At 42.6% G+C, this 21,557-nt stretch overlaps 1 protein-coding gene across 6 annotated transcripts in view; it reads right to left on the bottom strand.

Annotated features, from left to right (window-relative positions):
• KLF12 (KLF transcription factor 12) overlaps positions 1 to 12,843 on the bottom strand; it is a 235,561-nt gene extending 222,718 nt beyond the window's left edge. For 2 of the 6 annotated variants that reach the window (XM_085058374.1, XM_085058408.1), the window contains exon 1: positions 12,615 to 12,843. Coding sequence is in view for 1 of the 6 variants with exons in the window: in XM_085058366.1 (XP_084914492.1) it covers positions 11,271 to 11,294 (24 nt within the window). In the remaining 5 variants the exon portion in view is untranslated. Of the gene's footprint in view, positions 1 to 11,270; positions 11,372 to 12,404; positions 12,591 to 12,614 lie in introns of those variants that run through there. The other 4 variants (XM_085058416.1, XM_085058382.1, XM_085058390.1 and 1 more) reach the window with 4 other exon arrangements.
• Between the last annotated feature and the right edge of the window lie 8,714 nt (positions 12,844 to 21,557).

The following is a 21,557-nucleotide window of genomic DNA, read 5'->3' as shown; positions in this document are numbered from 1 at the left end:
CAGTATTAGCTTTTGCAGGGGAAAGATTTTAAGCTAATGACCACAAATGCTTTAGGCTCACATTTCTTCTCTGCCATGCAAAGCACTGTACTCAGATGACAAAGTTCAAAAGTTCCGTTTAGATGTTCACAAGCCTCGTTCATGAGCCTTGCACACCACTGCTGGATGGTAGGAGGTTATTTCTTAATAAACTGGTGGTTTCTAAAGAACAGAAGCATCATAAACAGTGGCAAGCTCAATGGAGGAAAGTGCAAGCATCCTACTGGAAGCCTCAACAGACACTACACTGAAGAACAGTCTTGACTGTCGAGGAGGAGGAATTGGAGCAAATGCTGGGACTAAAAAGCCACCAAGAGTCAACTGGATCTTATAAAGGTGGTACCTTTCCTCACAGGCCAATTAGTTTTGCAGTAGCTGTGCACGATGTGATTGTAAAATTAACTTTGTAATGTGTTTCATTTTCCTTTTTTAAAACATAGATAAGTAAACACCCATTTCGATTTCTCTCAAGAGCACAGAGATATTCTTTCATCAGAGAGTCTCTATAGTGCTGGGATATATTTCTAGTGCTTTTTACCTGGCCCATCTTGCTCTCAGGAAGCTTGAAGCATTAATAAAATCTTTCCTCTGACAACCACTTTCCAGTTTTCTGCCTTGCTGCACAAGGCTAGACTGCACAATGGTCCTTGTTCCCAGCCCTGATCCTTCTCACAGGATTTGCACTAGTTACGTCAATTTGCAAAAAAGAAAGCAACACGGCCAACAAACTTCCTTCTCCCTCTTTGAGGAAGAAGCAAATTACATTTCCAGCTGTACTGTTTTTTGATAACTCTGTGTCCTACATCATTTTGCCTGGCTTCATGACAAATACAAGTAGAAAGGAAGTTATCACACTGAACGAAACTACAAAATGAAAAAGCTGGCAAGTAAAAAAATCTTGCTATTTCAAGAAGTTAGAGAGAAGGCAGAGGGAAAAAAAAAAAAAAGGTCCATCTCTAGCTTGGTTTCCCTGTAAAATAAGGTTACCTATGATCACTGTTTTAAAGTCAGAATATGCAGAAATTAAGTTTTATTTAGATAATTATATCTCCTTGAAAAGACTGAGGAAGTAGAGCAGTGTATACCTAAGCATCGAAAAATGTCTCCAAAAAAGATTAAATAAAGTGAAAAGGTCCAGTTTGTTTGAGAACCAGTAGGACTTCAATGGTGAGATTACTGCTAAAGAGCACAACTTCTCCAAGCTGAGCAGAGCTCAGCAAAATCACCTGGTACTCTTAGTAACCCTTTTAAAACTGGTATGAATGATGAAAACAGTTGCAGGGGAGAGGGAATGGACGATCCCAGTAACAGCACTATTAAATTTGAAATGATCCTGAAAAAGCATAGGAAGAAAAAAAAAAAACACAAAAAAAACCGAGTAGGAGAGTGGAAGGTCTGAGAAGTACAGCACAAGGTAAGCACACCAAACACTGAGCCTGGGCGCTCCTGCTCAGCTGGTACCTCTGGCCAACAAGCATCCTATTCCATACTTTAGATAACACACTGAATAGACATGCCCAAAAAGGCACCTAGGAACTGGGCTGTCAGCGTCATCAGCTGAGAATAAATTAAGTATTTGAAAAAGTTATTTTCATAGGCAGTTTCACAAAACAAGAGGAGTTGCCCACTCCTACCTTTTGAAAATCTTTAATACTCCTAGAGAGGGAGCAGGCTAACCATGGCTGCTCTAAAATTTGTCTGGTAAAGAAACGGCTTTTTCCTGTAACACTATTGTACGTTCCAATGAAAAATTCTGACCCTTATTTAAATTATTCACCAAAATTACATGTGAAATTACGAAATCAATTAACATTCCTTCTTTCATCAATGTTCAAGCAGCATTCATTTGCTGTTAAAATTTCAAAGAAACTACTTACCCAATAAAAACCACAGACTAAACAAAACTGAAACACAAACTAATCAATAAGCAGGTGCAGAACAGAGTATCTTCTTTCTCACAGCTTATTCAACCACTGCAAATTACTGGACCATTCAGAAGTTGAAAAACCTACCATGAGCAAAAGAAACTAGGTAAATATCTTTCTCATCCAGTCTATTAATATAAACAATATGCTAAAGGGTGATACCTACTAGTTCTAAAAGTCTCCGGGGTATTTTTAACAGAAACTGTAAGTTTCTCTTAATAACAAGGTACTGTTTCTCCTTTATTCAATATAAAATTTTAAACATTAATGCATTTTATTAAGATTTTTAAAGCAACCTGGCACATCAAAAAGTAATCAAGATATTATTAAAAATTATTTTAACGATGTTTTCCATGGTTTGAGTTCCAATTTCTAAGTATAGCTGACAAAGTCAATTGTAAAATTGAACTACCTAGTAAATCAGAAACACATCAGCTATACTGTAATATTAAACATCTGAAAATTCAAACTAAGCAAATGAACATTAACTCCACAAACTTTTAAAATATATAGGTGTTCATACAATGCATTGTCTCAAATAAAAATTTGAATATACTCTGCACAAACACTATTTTGCCTGTTGTATATCAGCACACTAAGCATCACTTACTGAACAGACAGCACTGAGAATGGAAAATAAGTAAGAACTGCAGAAACCAAACAGGATTTAAACTGATTGTTTAAATCAAGTTTTCCTACCCATTACTTTGAAGTCAAAATTATTTAAATCAATTCACCATCTTTAATAGCCACAAAGTGAAACACTGTTCAATTATGCATATTCTGAAAATTAAGACAGAGAAGGAATTGACAGGAGACTGGTTGACCACTCATTTAAGAGACAGCAGTGTAACAAGGTTAAGTGGCTGGAAGCCAAATATATGGATAAATTCAGGGAAGAAATAATGCATAGAGATTAGAGTAATTATAACCACTGGAACAGCTCACCAAAGACAACAATTGATTGCCTACTGTGTAAAGTTTTTTACATTACAAACACCTATTCACAAAATGTTCCAGCTGCAAGAGAACATGTATGGCTTCTGCAGGACAAGGTAATACCCTGCTGATGACTAAATTGAATTAGATGATCACAATGCTCTTCTGTGATATACAAATCAATGAAATTACAATTTGATCCCACGTTGAGGTATTACACATATTTCTTCTCACTTCTCTAAGTCCTGCCTCCAGTGAGTATAACTTCATTCAACTTGTACACTTTCTCTGCTGTCTGCCTAAATGCCAACCTGTCCACCACCAACTAAGACACTGAATATCTGTGGCTAAATTCGAACTTGTTCATCCAGGCAGAAATCCTTAAAGTCTTTGCAACTTATATGTTGGTTAAATGTGGCTTTGTGGCTTTGCTTCTTCTGTGGCATTTCAGCGCTGTCAAGACGCTTTTAGGACACAATTCCCGTACTTGACACGGTTGCCAAACCTCAAGCTTCAACAGAGCTGCGGTCAAGTCATTCAACTTTGAAACTGAAAACTCTATAATGTCTGACAAACACTGACTGGAATTGCTGTTTTAGATCATATCAAAAGATTGCCATAGCATGTGTCCCTTTTCTGTTCTCTCTTTTAAAAATTACTGTTACAGATTCTTTGAGAGATTAGATTTTTTGGGTTTTCTGAATTAGTTTTAACACTGTCTAACACAAGGTGAACATTTCCACTGATTTTCATATTTCTAATATATAACCAATATGAAATGACTTTTCACACTACCCTCATGTTTCTATTTTTGATATCACAGTAATATCCAAGGAGTCAGCCTGGGCATAGGAATAACCCTGGCTTGCTCTGGGTCTGCTGAAAGAAACTACGGCACCCACAACCAAATGCAGGGAAGCAACTTCACCCCACCTTCCCCTCTCTCTGCCATGCTTTCAGGAAGGCAGCCCTGCTCAAAGGACTTGCAAGTTAGGCACTGCACAACTGAGAAAATACACCTTTTGCAAAGCAGGTAGCGGTTTTAGCAAATATATATACACACACAAATAGATACACATATAAATGTAATTTATCAAGGCTTCTTTGGTTAGATGGCTTGAAAACACAACTGTACAAGTATAAATGTTAAGAAAAAACAGGTGTAGGGAGTAGTTAAAGTTGCTACAGCTTCCAAATAATCCAGGATCCAGAAAATGTGGCTGCAAGTAAAAATTAAGAAGCCTTTTAATAACAAAAGTTATCAACAGAAGGTTTACAGCAAGAGGAAGAGAGCAGCAATCCTCACCCAAAGGGAGGCTAAGCATTGCTGCTGGCAAGAGGCAGAAGGCAGTGCAACAGCTAAACACACAGGGATGAGAACTGATGGATGGGAACATACAGCACCAACTGCAGTCAGAATGCATCACAAGAAGAAACTTCCTTCTTTTACTTTAATTCCTCTTTTTAATTTCCTTTTTGTTTAAGGCAAGAAAAAAAGATGTGTCCATGAAAGCCACACAACTGGGTGTGAGTAGTATTTGGGTGGGGAAGAGGGATCTGGAGGTACAATTATCTTTCATTTGTGTTGATGGACTTCAGGCTATGCCCTCAGGATGACTTGGGTACCAAACCACTAAGCTCCCGATGCTATCCCTGCTATAGAAAATCCCAGCCTGGCTGGATCTACCTGCTCTCCCAACATATGGGCTAAGTTAAACACTAAATAACCAAAGCCACAAGAAGAGCCCACAGGAACTGTTATTCCTTCCTGACTGCCACCAAACCCTTCAGGCCCTCCAGTGCTTCTCCCGGGATTTGAGCACTGCAAGTGTTCTCTCACCTATTTTTTAACAAGTACAATGTAGTCACTTACGTGTGAACTAAACATCTGAGACTTCCTGTACCATCAACCAACTGAGAGGTTTTTTGAAAGCCTTTTGAACATGAGAATTGCTCTGGTGTCATGATTTTAGTACACACTTCTGAGGTGAAGATGAGCTAAGCTCTTCTTTTTTAGAAAAGGAACGTATTTTATTCAAGATATCCACCAGAATGACCTAGGCAGGAGTTTGTGAATGCTGTGCACGGAGTCCAGCCTTCCATCCCTGCCTATCCCAGATACTTCGTCAGCATCGCAATGTGTTCCTAAATCCAGCAACAAGTGATCACATCTCCAGCAAGCACAAAATAAATCTATCTTGGATACTGGCTGGGATGCAAAGCAGAGAAAGTATACTAAACTGCATTATTTATTTACAGTGTACTATGTTTGATGTGACTGTGGTAAACTTTATCCCAATAAAATCACAATCAAAAAGTACAAATCTACCACCTTCCCAAAATAAGAGGTCTCCAATTATTAATACATACTCTCTCAATAAAGACATTTTAGCCAAATGTTGATTTAGCTGAACATAGATCTCGAAAGTAAAAGTGAAAACAGCAATGCTATCAGAAATAGCAGCCTCCAAATCTGCCTCCTAACCAGACCAACTTTGCATGCTCTCACTTTCAAAAGGGGAAAAATAACCCAGTTAGCTCATTTTTTCCTTTCAAAATTCTGTAGGGCACTCTCTGTACAAAAAATTTCCTTGGTTAGATGGAACAAGTAAAAAATTAAGTCACGTTGAAACTGTTACTAATTTATAGAAAGGGGAATGTTTTTCTCTACCTTTTTTTTCTTAAGAGAAATCTTTTCATTTCCCACTTGCAATTTTCTTGCAACTGAAAGACTCCCTGAAAAAGGAACTGGAAGAGCTCCAACTACTGTCCAACACTTTAAAATATTTTAAAGTGTTATCAATCACAACTCTTTACATGCTCTTCTAGAGCACTGCCAACCCATACTTGAAGACTAACTCAAAACTGTTTCATGCCAGCATTAAACACTCAAAATAAAGACAGATATAAAAACCCCCCATTTCTATATTATTCTGATTTTAAGTTAGGTCCTGCTCAGATTCCTGTCAAATGTTACTACACAATACTCATAGTAATTATGTATTTTTTTTCTAGGAGGAATTGGCAATTGATATCATTAATCCTAAACATCTCAGTGGCTACCTCAGACGACAACTTATTATGTCTGCTATAAAAGATCTCCTCAATTTTTAGCAGACCATCTGAAAATGCTGGTACTGGGGGGGGGGAAGGAACATAAGATCCATGGTGAATAACAATACTCACAGGTATTCTCTGAAATTCATGTAACAAATTTCTAATATTGCATATTCCAGTTAACAAACTTCAATCATTTCAACAGAAATACTCAGTGACTGGTTCTTCAAAGTTTGGTTTGAAAGTATCTGAGAACACACCAGCCACTTCTGACAATTTTGGTAGTGAAAAATAAAGCGAAAAAAAAATGCAGAGCACTTTTTTTGAAAGAATTTTCTTCAGGGATCCCCAGAGAGAAAATGCTGGGGACGGATAGTTGCCTCTACCCTATCAATGGCAGCCTGACAAGACTTGAACAAAGCATATAAGAATTAAAGTTCACTCATGCTCAGGACAGCTTCCAGAGCTCACTGGTAGCATCTCTGACTCTGCTAATGCACCTGACCTTGTTTCCAGCTGGCCTGAGCTCTGTGCACACACCCCCTGCACCCACGCAGCCTGCCAGCATCACTGTGCTGCCCGTGATGCTGGCAGGGACCTGTAAGGCTCCAGAACAGACCAGCACCACAAAAGCCCCTCTTGGCCAAGGCAGAGAAGAAGAAATTGTTTAGGCAGTCGGCAGGAGGATCAGCATTAGCACGCAAAACCTTGTGCTCTTTGCTGCTCTGACCACTGGACAACACCCCGCATCAATAAGGAATTAGGGTCACTGCTTACCACCTTACACAGAGAGTAATAAAGTGCCTGTCCCAGGTGACACATGACAAAAGCAAGACTAGAACTCGGGTCTCCCGACATGATACATCATCTGATTAATTATCCCCTTTGCAGCGCTGATGTCCAAGGTCACGCATTTGATTGTTCTATGTTTAAACAACGAGAACACGCTCGCCCCACAGCCAGGCCAGGAACAAAGCTCGGGATTTTTGAGTCCCATCATTACTCTGCTATGTAGCAAATACCGTGCCAGCCATTAGCAAAGAGCACGCCTCATTCCCGTCCTGAAGGCTGGTTCACGGAGAGGACAAAAGCTTGCTACTGCTAACCAGACATTCCTTAACTCAAGTGGTGCTGGTCTGCACTGCAATTCCAAAGGCCGTCAATGCCAGCACTGCCAGCTACCCACAAAAGGATAAACACCATGGCACATGAGGGCATTTGTCTCAAGAAACAAACAAACAAAACATTTTTAAAAATACATCTATGTGCAAATAAACAAACCAGATTTTAAAAAAGAACAGACATTACCAGGATCGCATTCAGAGGGTCAGAAATGTCAGTGTGTGACAGTCTTGCCAGAATTTATTTAGTATCACTGAGTATATACTTTTAATAGTTTTTAATCATAGCATCTCCCTTGATCTGGACACACACGTAGTTCCAATAAACCTTAGCTTTTGCATACTTGTGATTTTACTGAACTTCGGGGTGGTGGAGGGGAGAAGTCAGCAAGCCAACACCAAGCTAAGTCCTATCCTTGTACCTGCAGCTGAAGGTATTCTTCTGGCACAAGAGCTGATGTGTACAGTGTTCAATGCATAAAGAAAGAGACAGTACAAAGCATACAATCCCTGAATATATATCACATGACTTTATATAGTCACTCCGAAGTTTTACCATGTGTTTGAGAAACACTAGGATGGCTCATGCCACGATACCATCCCAAAAATGCAGGCAATTACAGAAATAGCTACAGAACTAAGGCATGCCATAATTTAAAGCTGAATCTCCAGATCAAAACACATCATACTGCAGCAGACATAGATGCAAAAAAAAATTATATATAATAATTCAATTTTGGTTAGGTAAGATTCTCTAATTAATACAAACAGATACTACACTGAACTGAAGAAAGTCTATACCAGCTCAGTGTTACATACAGCACAGATATACTTTCTCACAAAGCCACATTCATTTTTCCTTTTCTCCCTATCTCTCTGTATTGTTTTAAGAGCTCTCTGCAGTCAAAAGGTAAACAGAACGAATTAAAGAAAACCCTACCTTTTTTGTATTGTAGAATCACAGAATATTCTGACTTGGAAGGGACCTGCATGGTCCAGCTCTTAAATGAATGGCCCATACAGGGACACAATCCACAGCCTTGGCATTATTAGCACCATGCTCTAACCAACTGAGCTCATCTCTTATAGTTATTGCTTGGGAGCAAACAAAAGCATGGATTTGGAATAAACTTCAAACCTAACGGTAACACCAAATTTTGCAGAAGTATGAAAAACTTCATGTCTTTCAGGGCACAAAGTCTAAGCAAACCTTCTGCACAGAAAAGAGATTCAACATGCAAACATGGCATGATTAGCACTGGGGTCTATATATATATATGTTTATATATATGCATATATATATATACATACACACACACACACAAATATATGTATATATACATAAAAACCAAAACCAACTCCACAACTATCCTGAAATTGGTCCAATTTTACCCACTTCTGCAATGGTGTCACAAGGTCTAATCAACACTTCAATCAAGTTTGTCAACATACCTCCATCTAGCTATAAACTAAAGCAATCATTTTGACACTGAATCATCAACTATAAGTCTTGCTGTTATTTAGGTGATTTTTTTGCATTCAGTAGCAACTTTAAAAAAAATCATTCAGTTGAAGCAAGAGCACTGTCTAAAGTTCAGTTGTTGAACACAGGGTAAGGTTACATGGAACTTTTTCCAATGACGAACAATGTTGACAGTGTCCTCAGTACTACAGCGCAAAAGCATTTCTCCTTTCTAGTGTAAGCATTAATTTACTTTTAAAAAAACCCAAATGCTTTTTTACTGTATAGGAAATGTAGTCATTTCACGCTTTCATGTTTTGCACTTGCAAGACTCAAAATTTCTATCACAGGTACAGCACAGCACAACTTGCACAAAGGAAAGGAAAAGCCACAACCTGGCTGCTCAACACTTTACTTAACATCTCACTTTGAAATGGTATGTTTATTACATGTTTTCCTCTTAGCAGGAAAAGTGAGCATGCTTGTGTTTGCAGCTCCTCCTCTTTCAAAGACGCACAGCTGCAGCTGTAGTAAACAACCACTAGTCAGGAGCTGAGAAGGTCAAAGTCTGGGTGCTGCATCCATTTCAGCTTTTCTAAAAACGAAATTTCTATTTCAGGAAATTAATTTTTTTACTCATTTTGTAGTTATGTCAAGAAAAGGCAAACCACAGTCGTTCTCCAACAAAATAAATCAAGATACAGTATTTCAAAAGCCACAAGCAAGACACTTCAGTAAGAGTGTTTTCATATCTCCACCTTTATTAATAAACAAACACATCATTCACACTCTCCTATTTTACTTGATTCAAACTACAACTTGGTCAAAACCAGCCTCTCATCAGGTACTGATGAGACCTGTTCCACAAAGCAAACAACACTTACTGAAGGAAGGAGCAAGGAGGTTGGCCACCCCGAGAAGTGGTGCCAGCAGCCGTACAAGGCTCACACAGGTCATCCAGCAGCCTGAAGCAAGGAGCTCTCTCTCTTTGGGAATGCTTGCATAAGTGGACGTCATGCACCCAGCCATGAGAAAAGGCACACAACTTTCCATCATTTTATAGACTATCCAAAATCTAAAGAATGGGATAGCCTATCAGCACTGAAAACTCCACCAAATTACATGTACCTTCTGCAACCACATTATGTGGCAGGGAGCTCCCCAAGCACCCAGGAAAGGCACTGCCCATTTTCCTCAAATACATGGTCTGTATTTCTGTGTAACTGTGTTGGTTACCATCACACACCACCTTGGTCTAGGCAAAGAGGGAAAGAGGGTTCTCATTACCACAGGGTTCTGCAGTCCAAGCCCTTTGTTGACCCCATTATAACCTCTCCCAAGGGAAGATTATTTCAGCCCCACATTTCTGCCTCCTCTCATCTGGAGTGAAACTCTGCTCGTGCATGTTCAGGTCTGGCTGATCCTGACAGAAACAGCTGGCAAAGGACTCCACGATTAGCCTGTCCTGGAATCTTAAAGTTTATTTTTAAAAGTTGTTACACAGAATCTTCTTGGGCTCTCAGGGGCCTTTCCAGAAAAGGCTTTTCTACAAGAAAGCAAAGAAAGGCCTGGAAATATTATCATGAACTATTGCTGGGGGGAAAAAACAGAATTAAAAATACATCATTTCCCATCCCCCCATTTATGCGTCTGATATTGCCTCACTATCAGAAGCACAAAACAAACAGTATCTCCCATATCCTAAACTCCTTCCCAGCCCATCCAGCACAGGTGCACTTACTCATCAAACGACCTATCGCATACATCTTTGTCAAAAAGCTTTTTTCCCCCACAAAAAAGGTGCTCCTCAGACTGCCCCCCTCCTCCCAGGTCCAGGTACCAGACACAGTAAAAGAAAAATCGCCGGAAAAAAAAAATACCAGAAGCAGAAAGAAAAAAAAAAAAAAAAAAAAAGAAGAGTGGAAAATGCCAGCACTGTTGTTCTGGAGGCAGTGGGGGCGAGCGGGTGGGGGTGCTGGCCCGGGGAGGGGCGCGCATGGGTGTCACCAAGGGGGTGATGTCATCCACCAGCCTCCAGCCCGGGCACCTGCCAGCAGCAGCGTAGAGCGGCTGCCAAAGCCTCCGGCAGCACGGCGAAGGGAAAAAAAATAAAAAGGCATTAAAAAAAAAATCCGCAATGTTTCCCTTCGCTATGCGCGGTCGGTTTGTGACGATAGGTGACATGCCAGCTTGCAGACAGCGGTTTCAACTTGATTACGTCCCATTAGAAATATATTCAAGACACTCCCCCTCCCCCAGCACGAATAAGATATTAAAAAAAAAAAAAAAACAGACTCGGTTTATGTAGCCTTACGTCACTAATAAAATGCTCCTATCGCCCCATCTGTGACCTATTCAGCACAGCCACTAATCCCACGCTGTGACCACTTTGCTGTTCCTGTGCATTTCAGAGTTGTAGACCAACCAGAGAGCAGAAAATGGAGCCCATATGCCAGCGCTATATAAAGCAGCCTCGCAAAGTTACCGCGAATAATCTACCTGCCGTGGCGAGACGAAAAGTGAAAAGCAAAAAAACAAAAAAAGGGGTGGGCGAGGAAGGGAGAAGAGTACCATTTATCTCATGGTGGATAATTAAAAAAATAAACTAGTTTACTGTCTTGCTCAGGGGGAGGGGGGCTGCCAAGAGCTAGCAGGATTTCACAAGCTCTATACAGACCCCGATCAAGTGAACTTCTCTTCAGTGCTTCCTACCGAAACGGCTCGTACCTCCTCGCTGAGCGCATAAAACATCTTATTTCCCACGCAAGCCCGTTTGCGAGACTGAATGCCACGCCAAGATCCGGGAAAAAAAAACCCAAAAACCGCTGTCTGGACCGGAGCATCGCATCCCTGCAAACCACGGGGTGGGGAACAAAAAATAACCCGTCTGGTAGCTCCTATCCGCCTCCCCCAAAACCCCACCACCAGCGGTGGTGCAGGATTTTGGGGGAGGCGGAGAGCAGCCCACATCTCATCCCAGAGGAAATTTCATCCCAGCAGCGGAAAGCTTTAGGAGGGCTTCACAGGGTGACGCTGATGCCATGGGGTAACCCATCTCCCGCAGTCGCTCTGGGCACACGCTTTAAATGTAAATACCAGCGGTGTGTTCTCCAAGCTCCCGACTTCTGCAACAGCGAGCGTTTGTTTCACAGAAGATAATTATTTTTGTAGAAGGTAATAAAGCACTACACTCTCGGTTTTTATTTTTTCCCCCATAGCATGTTATAGCCCGGTTTTTCCCCCCACAGGGCGTTACGCTCCGATTTTCCCCTCCACAGAGCGCTACACTTTATACTTTTTTGCTATTTGCCTTTATGTACTAACTGCCCAGCCCCGAATGCGCAGGGGGGCCGCCCGCCCCCACCCACACCCCCCGGGGACGGCAGCACAAAGGGCTAGGCGCTCCCAGCTCGCTGCTCATCACTCCCCGCTTATCGCTTTTTATTTCTTCCCACCGCTCTTTTCACCACCACCCCCACCCCTTTTTTCCCCCTCCTAAAGCCTCAGCGGGAAAGTTGAGGGAAAAGTTCGGGCCGGCCCCTAGCACCCTAGCCCGGTGTCGCTGCCGCCGGGGCACCGGGAGGGATGGAGGCAGGAGGGAGGAGGGGATGGATGGAGCGGGGGAGGGAGGGAGGCAGCGGGGGAGGGAGGAGAGAGGGAGGGCACCGCCGTTAACCCCCGGCTCGCCCCGGCGGGCGGGCAGGGCGTCCCCCCCTCCTTTTCTTCAGAATTATTTAACTTCGGTAGAGGAGCGATTTTTGTTTGTTTGTTTTTTTAAATAGAGGGCTGGCTGGGACAGCAGCAGCAAAACCCACACACGGTTAGCCGTTTATCCTGGTAAGAAAGGGAATCGGCACAGACCTGAGCAGAAGCGGCAGAGCAGGAGAAGAAACTGTTTCCTTCCCTGACACAGGGTCCCCGCTCTGTGTCTGTCTGTCCGCCCGCCCCGCGCTGCCCGGGCACTGCCCCGCGCACCCGCACCCCGCACCGGCGGAGGCAGCCGGCGGCCGTCCCCGGGAAATGAATGGGGGCAGCCCGGGGAGCCGCGGCGCTCGCTCGCCGCCGACTTACCCGCGTCACATGATGAGCCCGGGCAGGGTGGGCCGGGGGTGGAGGCTCCCGGCACCGCCTCGCCGCGCCTCGCCTCGCGTGGGGCCGCCGCGACACCCCGCCGGCCGCTCAGACAAAGGGTCCGGACCGGTGTCCCCCTCCCCAGCTCCCGGCCCCTGCTCCGGCCACGGCGGGCGCCGGTGGCGTCGCTGGCATGCGGCGCGTCCCCGCCCCCACCGGCAGCCGGGCGGAGGGAGGGGAGGGAGGGAGGGGCCGCGTCCCCGCCCCGCGGCCGCCCCGGTGCGCCGCCCGCCCCGCCCCGGGGGGTGGGGAGGGGAACGCCCGGCCGCGCCTCCCCTTCCCGGCCCCGGGCTCGGCTCGGCCCGGCCGCGGGGAGGGGCAGGGCAGCGGGGCGCCGCGGGGAGGGGCCGGGCGGGGCCGGCAGCGGGGGCGCGGAGGGGAGGCCCGGGGCGGGGGGGCGCCGAGGCGGGGCGGGGTGGGGAGGCGCCCGGGGAGGCTCAGCGGCGTGCGGGGCCGTGGGGCAGCCCGGCGGGAGAACGGGGCTGTGGGAGCGCCGAGGGGACGCCTCGGGGAGCCCCGGGGGGACAAGGCGGTGGGGAGCTGAGGGGAGCCCCGAGGGGACGGCGCGGGCGGTAGCAGCGCTGAAGGGGCCCCGGGCGGGACACGCGGTCGCGACACTGAGGGGCGTCCCGGCGGGAAGGACACACCGTGCGATGTGGCAGCCCCAGGGCCGCGCCGCCGGAGGGTCTGGCTGGCCGAGCCCCGCAGTTACCTGGGGCTGAGTGCTGCCAACCTTTCTGTTCTCGTGTATTTTGTTTCTTTGGCACAGCCAGACTGCAGCTCGTGAGAAGTATGCGAGGCGTGGGGTTGTGGTTTTGGTTTTTTTTTTGTCAGTGCTTGTGAGCCCGAGTCGCGCCCCTGCAAACTGAGAACTTCCTTTATGGGGAAGATTTTTCTCACGCAGGGGTTGCGCATACTGGGTTGTAAAGGTTTTAATAACAACATGCAGAGGAACAGGTTTCAAAATCTTAAAGTTTGTTTAAAACATAGTTTTCGTTACATTAACGTTTTAAAAGACGAACTTTCAGAACCTTGGGGAATAAAATATAAACCTAAAGTTAGCGTTAAACCTTAAGAAGCAAATCTCTGTTTCTTTTCAGAAGCATTCTTACACGTGTTTACACCGTGAAATATTTTGGTGGAAAGATCCCAGTCAATGCCTAAGCAGTATTGAAGCTATTAAGCTGGCCTGACAGGTTACCTAGGGATTCTCTTGCCTTGGAGAGCCTTTTGTTAATGTAAAGCTGATGTGGCTGTTTTCTGCCTCCTCCCCTGTGGTTTGTGTTGCGTGAAGTAAACACGGTGTGGCCGGAGCGCAGGTGAGCTTTGATCAGCCCTGCCTGCTCAGATGGTTTCTGGGCAATGGTCGGGGGCCATTCAGTTTCAGAAAGCTTAATAGCCATGTGAATAATCAGGGTGCTGTGCTGGCCCCTGACAGAAGCCATGGTCAGAGCAGGTAGAAAACAGTAAGTTCTTTATGAGTTGCACCCCTCATTCTCTCAAATCCACAGTCAGCTCAACAGTTCTTGAGGGTCCTAGTCATAATAATAATTTGGTAAAAAAAAATCAAAAAGAGGGATGGATCCCTTGTCTAGGAGGTTGGCCTGTCGTGTGAGGGTGTTTGTAAATGCCCATACAGTCTTTGTATTTACACAGAAAGCCAGGCAGAGCACAGGTAAATAATTACTGCTAAAACGCTATTACTTTCAGTAAATACAAACTCATATTTGCTGCACAGCACAATATTTACTGAGGAAGCCAGAAGAATCAGAACCAATGTTTGTTCCCATAGAGGATTTCATGCCAGCTGCCAGAAATACATCATCTGATTGCTTTCCAGTGTTCTCCCTGTAATGGTTGTTTGCCACCTCTTGGCATAAATGGTTTGGGTAACATAACCCTTCACGACTTGTCCCTGCATCTTACCTCTATTTCCACAAGGTAAAAAAGGAAAAAAAAAAAAACCAAAAGGCAGAATAGTAAATAAGAAATGTTAAAATGGCTATAAGCAGAAATATATGTCTCAACAAGCGATAAAGGGGTTCAGGTGTGATTTGCTGTTTTAATGTTGCCTCTAATGTAATCATTTTCTTTGGAGAAAAGTGAGCAGAGAGTTAAAATACAGTCTAATGACCCAAGCAACATATTTCCTTACACTAGTAGTTTAGATCAGAACCAGCTCCAGCTACTCCTGGTAAGTTACATATGTGATTCATTAGATTTCACCCAAGTCAAAAGTTAACGTTGTAACACTTGTTTTAAAAGATAAAATATGCGATCCCATAGGAAGCAGGCTACTATAGAAGACATCTGGAAACATTCCCTGGACAGATGCATAGCTTATATTCAGATTTATCAATAAAAAAACATGAGTATTAACAACATTCATCCTTCTTAAGCACTTGGAACAGGGAGCTCTGAGTGTTCTGCAGAGAAAAACTGGTTTCTACCTACCGAGGTTAAAGGATTAATGAATACTTGGCACATGAAAAATGAATAGTGATAGCAAGAAGAAGATTGCATGTAGACAGTGTGATAAGGTGTGTAACGGAGAAACATCACATTACATACATTTCTGTGCTCTGACAAAAAGACAAAGCTCATTTCCATTGAATTTCAGATAAAATATTTTAAAACATCAATATTTATTTTGTCATACTTAGAAATATTTTATACATTTATGTAACATATCTAAAGAAATCATTTAGAAGAAGGGTTGGCTGACTGACATTGGGTGATAAAATTTATTCTTCATGAGCTTCATTATGTGCTATGTTGGCTGTTTACATGGTCTATTGCCTGCTACTAAAAACTATTACCTATATACATGAATTTGCAGGGCAGTATCTAAAGCAAAAAAATATGTGGCTACATTTGCAAGAGGAATGTATTACATGATTATATATCAATAGATTGATACAGAAGTAGGGATATTACACATTAGTATTTGATATATAACACAGATTTATAGAGAAATGTAGTTCTCAATCACATGCTTTTATGGAAAACCTGTCCTACTAAATCACCATCTTGGCTCACTCCATACACCTGACCCCTCTGTTTCCAGTCTTACCGAGCTTAACAAAGCTGAGCATACACTGTCTGTTTGAAAATGTTCTGGCTTACATTTTAACAAAGAAATACATGGCAAGTATTTAGTATTTCTCAATACTTGTTTCTTTTTTTCCCCTTGAAAGAAGAAACTTTAATTATATTCCATATGAATCAATGGGACTTTTCAGCGTGCCATTTTTTCAGAAACACAGTCCTAAATTTTGAAATGGGAACCTTAGCAGTGTATTGCCATATATTATCCTAAAATTAGAAAATCATACTTTTGAAGACAGGAGAACAAATCAGCCCATTGACCATTTTTGGTTGCTTGTTTTTTCTGAGGCTCAACAAGTGTGTTTATTTTTTAGACTGTGTGTTTAGATTTTAGACTTTTTTCGTAGCCCTTCTCCAATTCTGCCCTATTACCTACAGAGCAGTACTATTGAATCACTTTTATTGAGTCACACCGCTTACAATATCAGATGGCTCCAGTCTTCCTGTAGCTGTTCATCCCCTAATGAAGTTTCCTAAAACTTAACAAAAGGAAAGTACTATAAAATCTCCCCTTAATGTTCCTCAGCGTCTCATCTCTCTTGTATTTGTCCTCCACTGATACAAAATTTTCTTCATTGTCTTATTTGTTTTATAATTTTGTCTTAGATCCTAATCCATGTGTGAATAAATAATACTCTTCAAAGTAATTTAGCAATTTAGCAAATTCTACCTTAAACCCGCATTGTTATTTTTTTATTAATAGCCAATAATTTTTAAAAATGGGGAATGGCACCACCAGCAGAGAGCACACTGGAACCTCAGAACAAAAGAAAACAGAAAATCAATAACATAGTTTAACAATGTGTGCCTATAAGACATAAAAATAATAAAATTAAATAAAATACATCAATATAAATCATTAAAATATCATAAAAATATATCAGTAATGTGCTGAATATTGAGAAGTTTTGTAATTTAAATTAACACCAGTTATAAAAAAAAATCACTTAAGTTACCTATTCTTTATTCCATTTTAGATTGTATTCAATTTTCTAACTCAAATAAACAACACCAAAAAAAAAAAAAAGAATTCAGCCTTACTACCCAAACCAAAGCCTAAATGAATTTTTATTTGGGATGCATGGTTAGACAAAAGCTTTAACAAATTACATGATGCATTTTAGAAGACAGATTGTGTTCATTTGCTGAACTTAGAGAAACCTTTGGGTTGACAGATAATCAATTCAAATACCTACAGCTGAGGGATTGTATTACTAATTCCTTTCACAAGCCTTCCCTTTTGGATAGAGGCAAATAAACGTGATTTCTTTGCCAAGGAATTGACCACATCAGCAGAAACAGCCTTTCAGGTATGGTTGCTGTCTTGCACTCCAGCCTATGACCATCTGCCAAACGCTTCCTCCACTCTTTCTCCATTCAAACTGGTGTTAAGCTCAACATGAATATGTGGACCTTGCTACTTTATCAAGCACAAGAGTACAGACTCTTTTGGGCCAGGACATCACCTTCTGTTTCCTTATATCTACTTATGAAGTATTTCAACATTCATGGCACTCTGCCATCAAATGCTGAGCTTTATAGTCAACTCCTAGGTGGCCATTAACCAAAACAGTCAATCTAAAACGTGGAAGTTGTCTTTCATGGGACTCACTCAAACATCAGCAGTTCTATTCCTTAGGTATGAACATTGGAGCTTTTGGACACTGTATTTGTATTTTTTTCTGTATTTCATATAAACTAATTGTTTGTTCTTAAGTATCAGAAAATCTTCCCTTCAGCCCACTCTCATCAAACCCCCCCCAAAATATGCAACCTAGCTCAGTGCAATAAATGGCAGTGTTAGTGTACACAATGCAGCCTCTCTGATGCAATAAAGTATGTAATGGAGAGTAGTTCAGTTACACTAAACAAGAGAGGAAAAATTATAATCTGATATAATTAATAGGTGCATGTTTTCCTCTAGGAACAGAGATCAAAATATTCAATTTGCCAGGTTTGGACTAGCAATGTGGCCAAGACATATTCTAGGAAAGTGGGGCCACACAGTATAAATGCTTGATTCCCATGATCCAAAAGCTCTGTGCCCTTTTTATAACCTTGGACTTAGATCATGCTTTTTTTTTTTTTTTCATTTTAAACTTGTCTTCTTTTAGCAAGAGCCCTTAAAGGGTTATGATCTTATTCAAGATCCAGAAGAGCAGGAGGAACAGTTCTTTATTTAGTATAATCTAAGACTGGCAAAAGTTAATAGGAGTAGGAAATCATCAAAGGGCATGTTCTGGGGAAGGTTTTGTTTTGGGCATGTCTACAATGTCTGGTTAACACATTTAAAAAAAAAAAATGGAGATGAGCGCTTCCTGGCTCTGAACACCATGTCAATGCAATGCCTGTGAATGGAATGGATTGCTCTGGATTTTCATTTGAAAACAATGTAGTTTGTAGCTGAATTTATGAACCTGAATATCATCCTAATAAAATTTCTTACATCATTTTAAGGTCTATGTTCAATTCCATGATCTCAGCTCCTTCTATTAAATACTGTGTTGTTTGGTTGTTTAGGAGACAAAAGAAAAAAAGGCGTCATGCCTTAAACTGCTTTATAAAGAGAGGCATACAGTATTGTCACATAAACATTGGAGCTACCACATTTCTTTTGGTAAGATAGAGACGTAGTACTGGGCAATCTTTCCCAATTTTCCCTCTAACTCCCACTGTGTTGTGTTCTCTATGGCTCCTGGTAATTTTGTGTTCCACAGTGCCTTTGTAAAACTGAAGTCCAGTTTGTTCCCTGTGCATGGGTTCCATAGGCTCCAAAAGAAGTTCTGCATGTTAAAGACCTGGAAGAGAAGTTTCAAAGCCAGAAGAAATGTTTCAAAAATAGCTGGGGGTAGTGCACAGGAACAAGGAGTGTTCTGCAGTCAGGTAAGCAAAGGAACATGTTCAGCTGGGCAAGGATTTTGCATCTAGTAGGCAGCAAAAAACATTTGGGATATCTTCTTTGCAGGTATTATCATAACAATCTTCCATGCTTTTCTTGACAAGTTTTAGGTGTAACAAATATTTTCAAGAACTTATGGTTTTTATCCCAGTTATTTTTAATTTAGCAAAGTTCTTTGTTCTCCATGGAGGTGTTAAATAAATTCCAACAGAATAAATCTCCAAATAAAAAAGCACTTAGATGTTTCCTCTTTACTCATACAGCATTCCTCCTTGCCAGCCAGGCAAGGGAGGGGATTGTCCCACTCTGCTCTGCACTGGGGCGGGCTCACCTCAAGTCCTCTGTGTAGTTTTGGCGCCACAATATAAGACATTAAGCTATTAGAGAGCATCCAAAGGAGGGCCATGAGGATGGTGAGGGTCAGGAAGGGAAGCCTTATGAGGAGCAGCTGAGGCCACTTGGTTTGTTCAGCCTGGAGGAGACTGAGGGGAGACTTCATTGCAGTTACAACTTCCTTGTGAGGGGAAGCAGAGGGGCAGACAATGATCTCTTCATTTGTGACCAGTCACAGAACTCAAGGAATTGACGTGTAGCTGAGTCAAGGGAGGTTTAGGTTGGGTATCAGGAAAAGGGTTTGTCTCTCAGAGGGCAATTGAGCACTGGAACAAACTCCCCAAGGAAGTGGTTACAACACCAAACCTGTCTGAGTTCAAGAAGCATTTGGGCAGCATTCTCAGGCCCATGGTATGGCTTTTGTGGATGGTCCTGTGCAGGGCTGGGAGCTGGACTTGCTGATCCTGATGGGGCCCTTCCAACTAATCATATTCTATGATTCTGGGACTGAAAATAAAAAATGGTTCTTTTAAACTCTTCTGTTACATCATTATATTGGCTTGAAATGCCTGGGTTTGCACCTGAGCATCATGGACATATCCATGGTCATGGTGATTTCTGGATAGTGTGCTTTTTGGATGTGGAATGCTGATGACTCACAAGCATTAAGAGGCTTTATCTGGACTCAGTTGTACATATCACATTACAGATGAGTAAATTATTTTTTTTAATGAGTTATAGGGGTTTTTTAAATGCTGCATTTCACAGCTTATTAGCCATAGTTGTGCCACTGGGTATCAATCTAACAGTTGAAAAAATCTAAGCATTGTATTCTAGCAATTGCTTATTTAATGTCTGGGCTTGTTTGTATGATTTTTGTTCTTTGAACTAAGAGAATGAATTTGTTTGAGTGACTGCAAAGCTCAGTAAGTACCAGTTATCAATTCTCTTTCTAATGACAACTGATGACATGATTTTTACAAATGGCTGAGCATTTGGCAAATGCTAACCATAGAAATCGAATGAGCTGAAAGAAACTCCAGTCTGCCCTATTGTCACTACTGAGCTGACAGATGGGAAAAAGAGGAGGAGGTTGTGATGCTCTCCCAGAAGCCCAGGGGCACACCAAAAAATGACTGCTGAAGTGTCTTGACAGACCGTAAGTGAGAGAGGAGCAGATTTCTGAAGAGCAGACATCACCTATGTTTGGCTTTGCTAGAAAAGTTACCCCGTCTACCACAGCCGTCCCAAATGGGCTGGCCAAATTCTCTGCAGAGCACTTAGCACCAGAACTCATTTGGACCTCAGCAGTGGAGGTAAAATTGAATTTCCCTGACAGAAGGAGGAGCTGGAGCCAGGCTACCTCCTCCAGCAGCTGCTGGAATAGTGGGAGGACAGGACTACCCTTACAGTTGCCCCAGGCAGGTGGCCCGAATGCCAGCATCTGCTGCTGCCCTGGACACTGTCACCTGCCTGGGCCCTATCAGCATGGCCAGGGCGCTTTGCTATCCTGGCTGTCTGCTGCTGTGAACATCTGCTCACTCTGCTGGTGCCTAAGCAGCAGGGAAAATCACCCAGTATGCAGAAGAGCCTGTAAACCCCAGAATAAGAGTTGAAAAATGGGCAGTGGAAGTCTGTTGTGATCAGATCACTCGGCTTTGCTTTTCCATACCTGTTTTTTTTTATAATCTTCTCAATAAGTCTAATGCATCTCCTTTGGTTTTGTAAAAAGAGACTCAAGAAGTTAAGAGTACCAAACTTCAGTAGCTTCACCCATATGTGCTGCATGCCTCAGGCTAGACAGCACATATTGGTAGCCAGACTGAGAAGAACATTTACCACATTACCTCTTAAAAACTCACTTTATTTTTCTTGTTGAGCTGGCCCCCATCCAATGTGACACTCCAGCGTGAGCCATGTAGTGACAGCAACAGCCTCCATGGAAACACACCAGAGCATGAGGCCAGCCGTGGGGTAGAGAGAAAAGGCAGCTCTGTCCTTTTCCTTAATCTCTGCGTTTTTGCTCTGAACAAGCTTTCTTTTCATTTCCAAAGCATTATTATGCGTGCCTCTCCTATGCCATCGTGTCTTTGCCATGTCTCTTGTAGCAGTGCAAAGTTACGCTGAACCTGGAAAACCTGGGGCTGATTGCGAGGCGTCACCATGCCTCAGCCTCAGAAACCTCCACTCATCTTTCACATAGTGGAGCCAGGATGGAACCTGGCTTTCTGACCAAGACACAAATAAATGCTGGCTGCAATGGGTGGAGGTTTGAATGTGTGCTATGGAGTGAATGACTGCTACTTGTGGATAGTGCCCTGCTGGCAGCCTTGGTGCTGCTGTGCCAAAGGTTCTGCCAACTGAATGCCTCTTTTGGCAAAATGGAGGGAGCAAAGGGAAACAGCATCTCAGATACCGCCTCGATGTCTTTCAGAATTTGGCATAGCCCTTGTTTCACCCAGGAACAAGTGTATTGGGAAAAGTGTGGGTGGAGGGGAGATGTTAAGGAGGTTGCCCTCCCAGTAGAGTAACTGGGGAGACTT

The sequence above is a fragment of the Lichenostomus cassidix genome, chromosome 1 (assembly GCF_008360975.1).
Source record: "Lichenostomus cassidix isolate B80296 chromosome 1, HeHo_3.0, whole genome shotgun sequence".
Lineage (NCBI taxonomy): Eukaryota > Metazoa > Chordata > Aves > Passeriformes > Meliphagidae > Lichenostomus > Lichenostomus cassidix.
The sequence above is the reverse complement of the archived record's forward strand: the minus strand, read 5'-3'. Positions and strand labels throughout refer to the sequence as shown.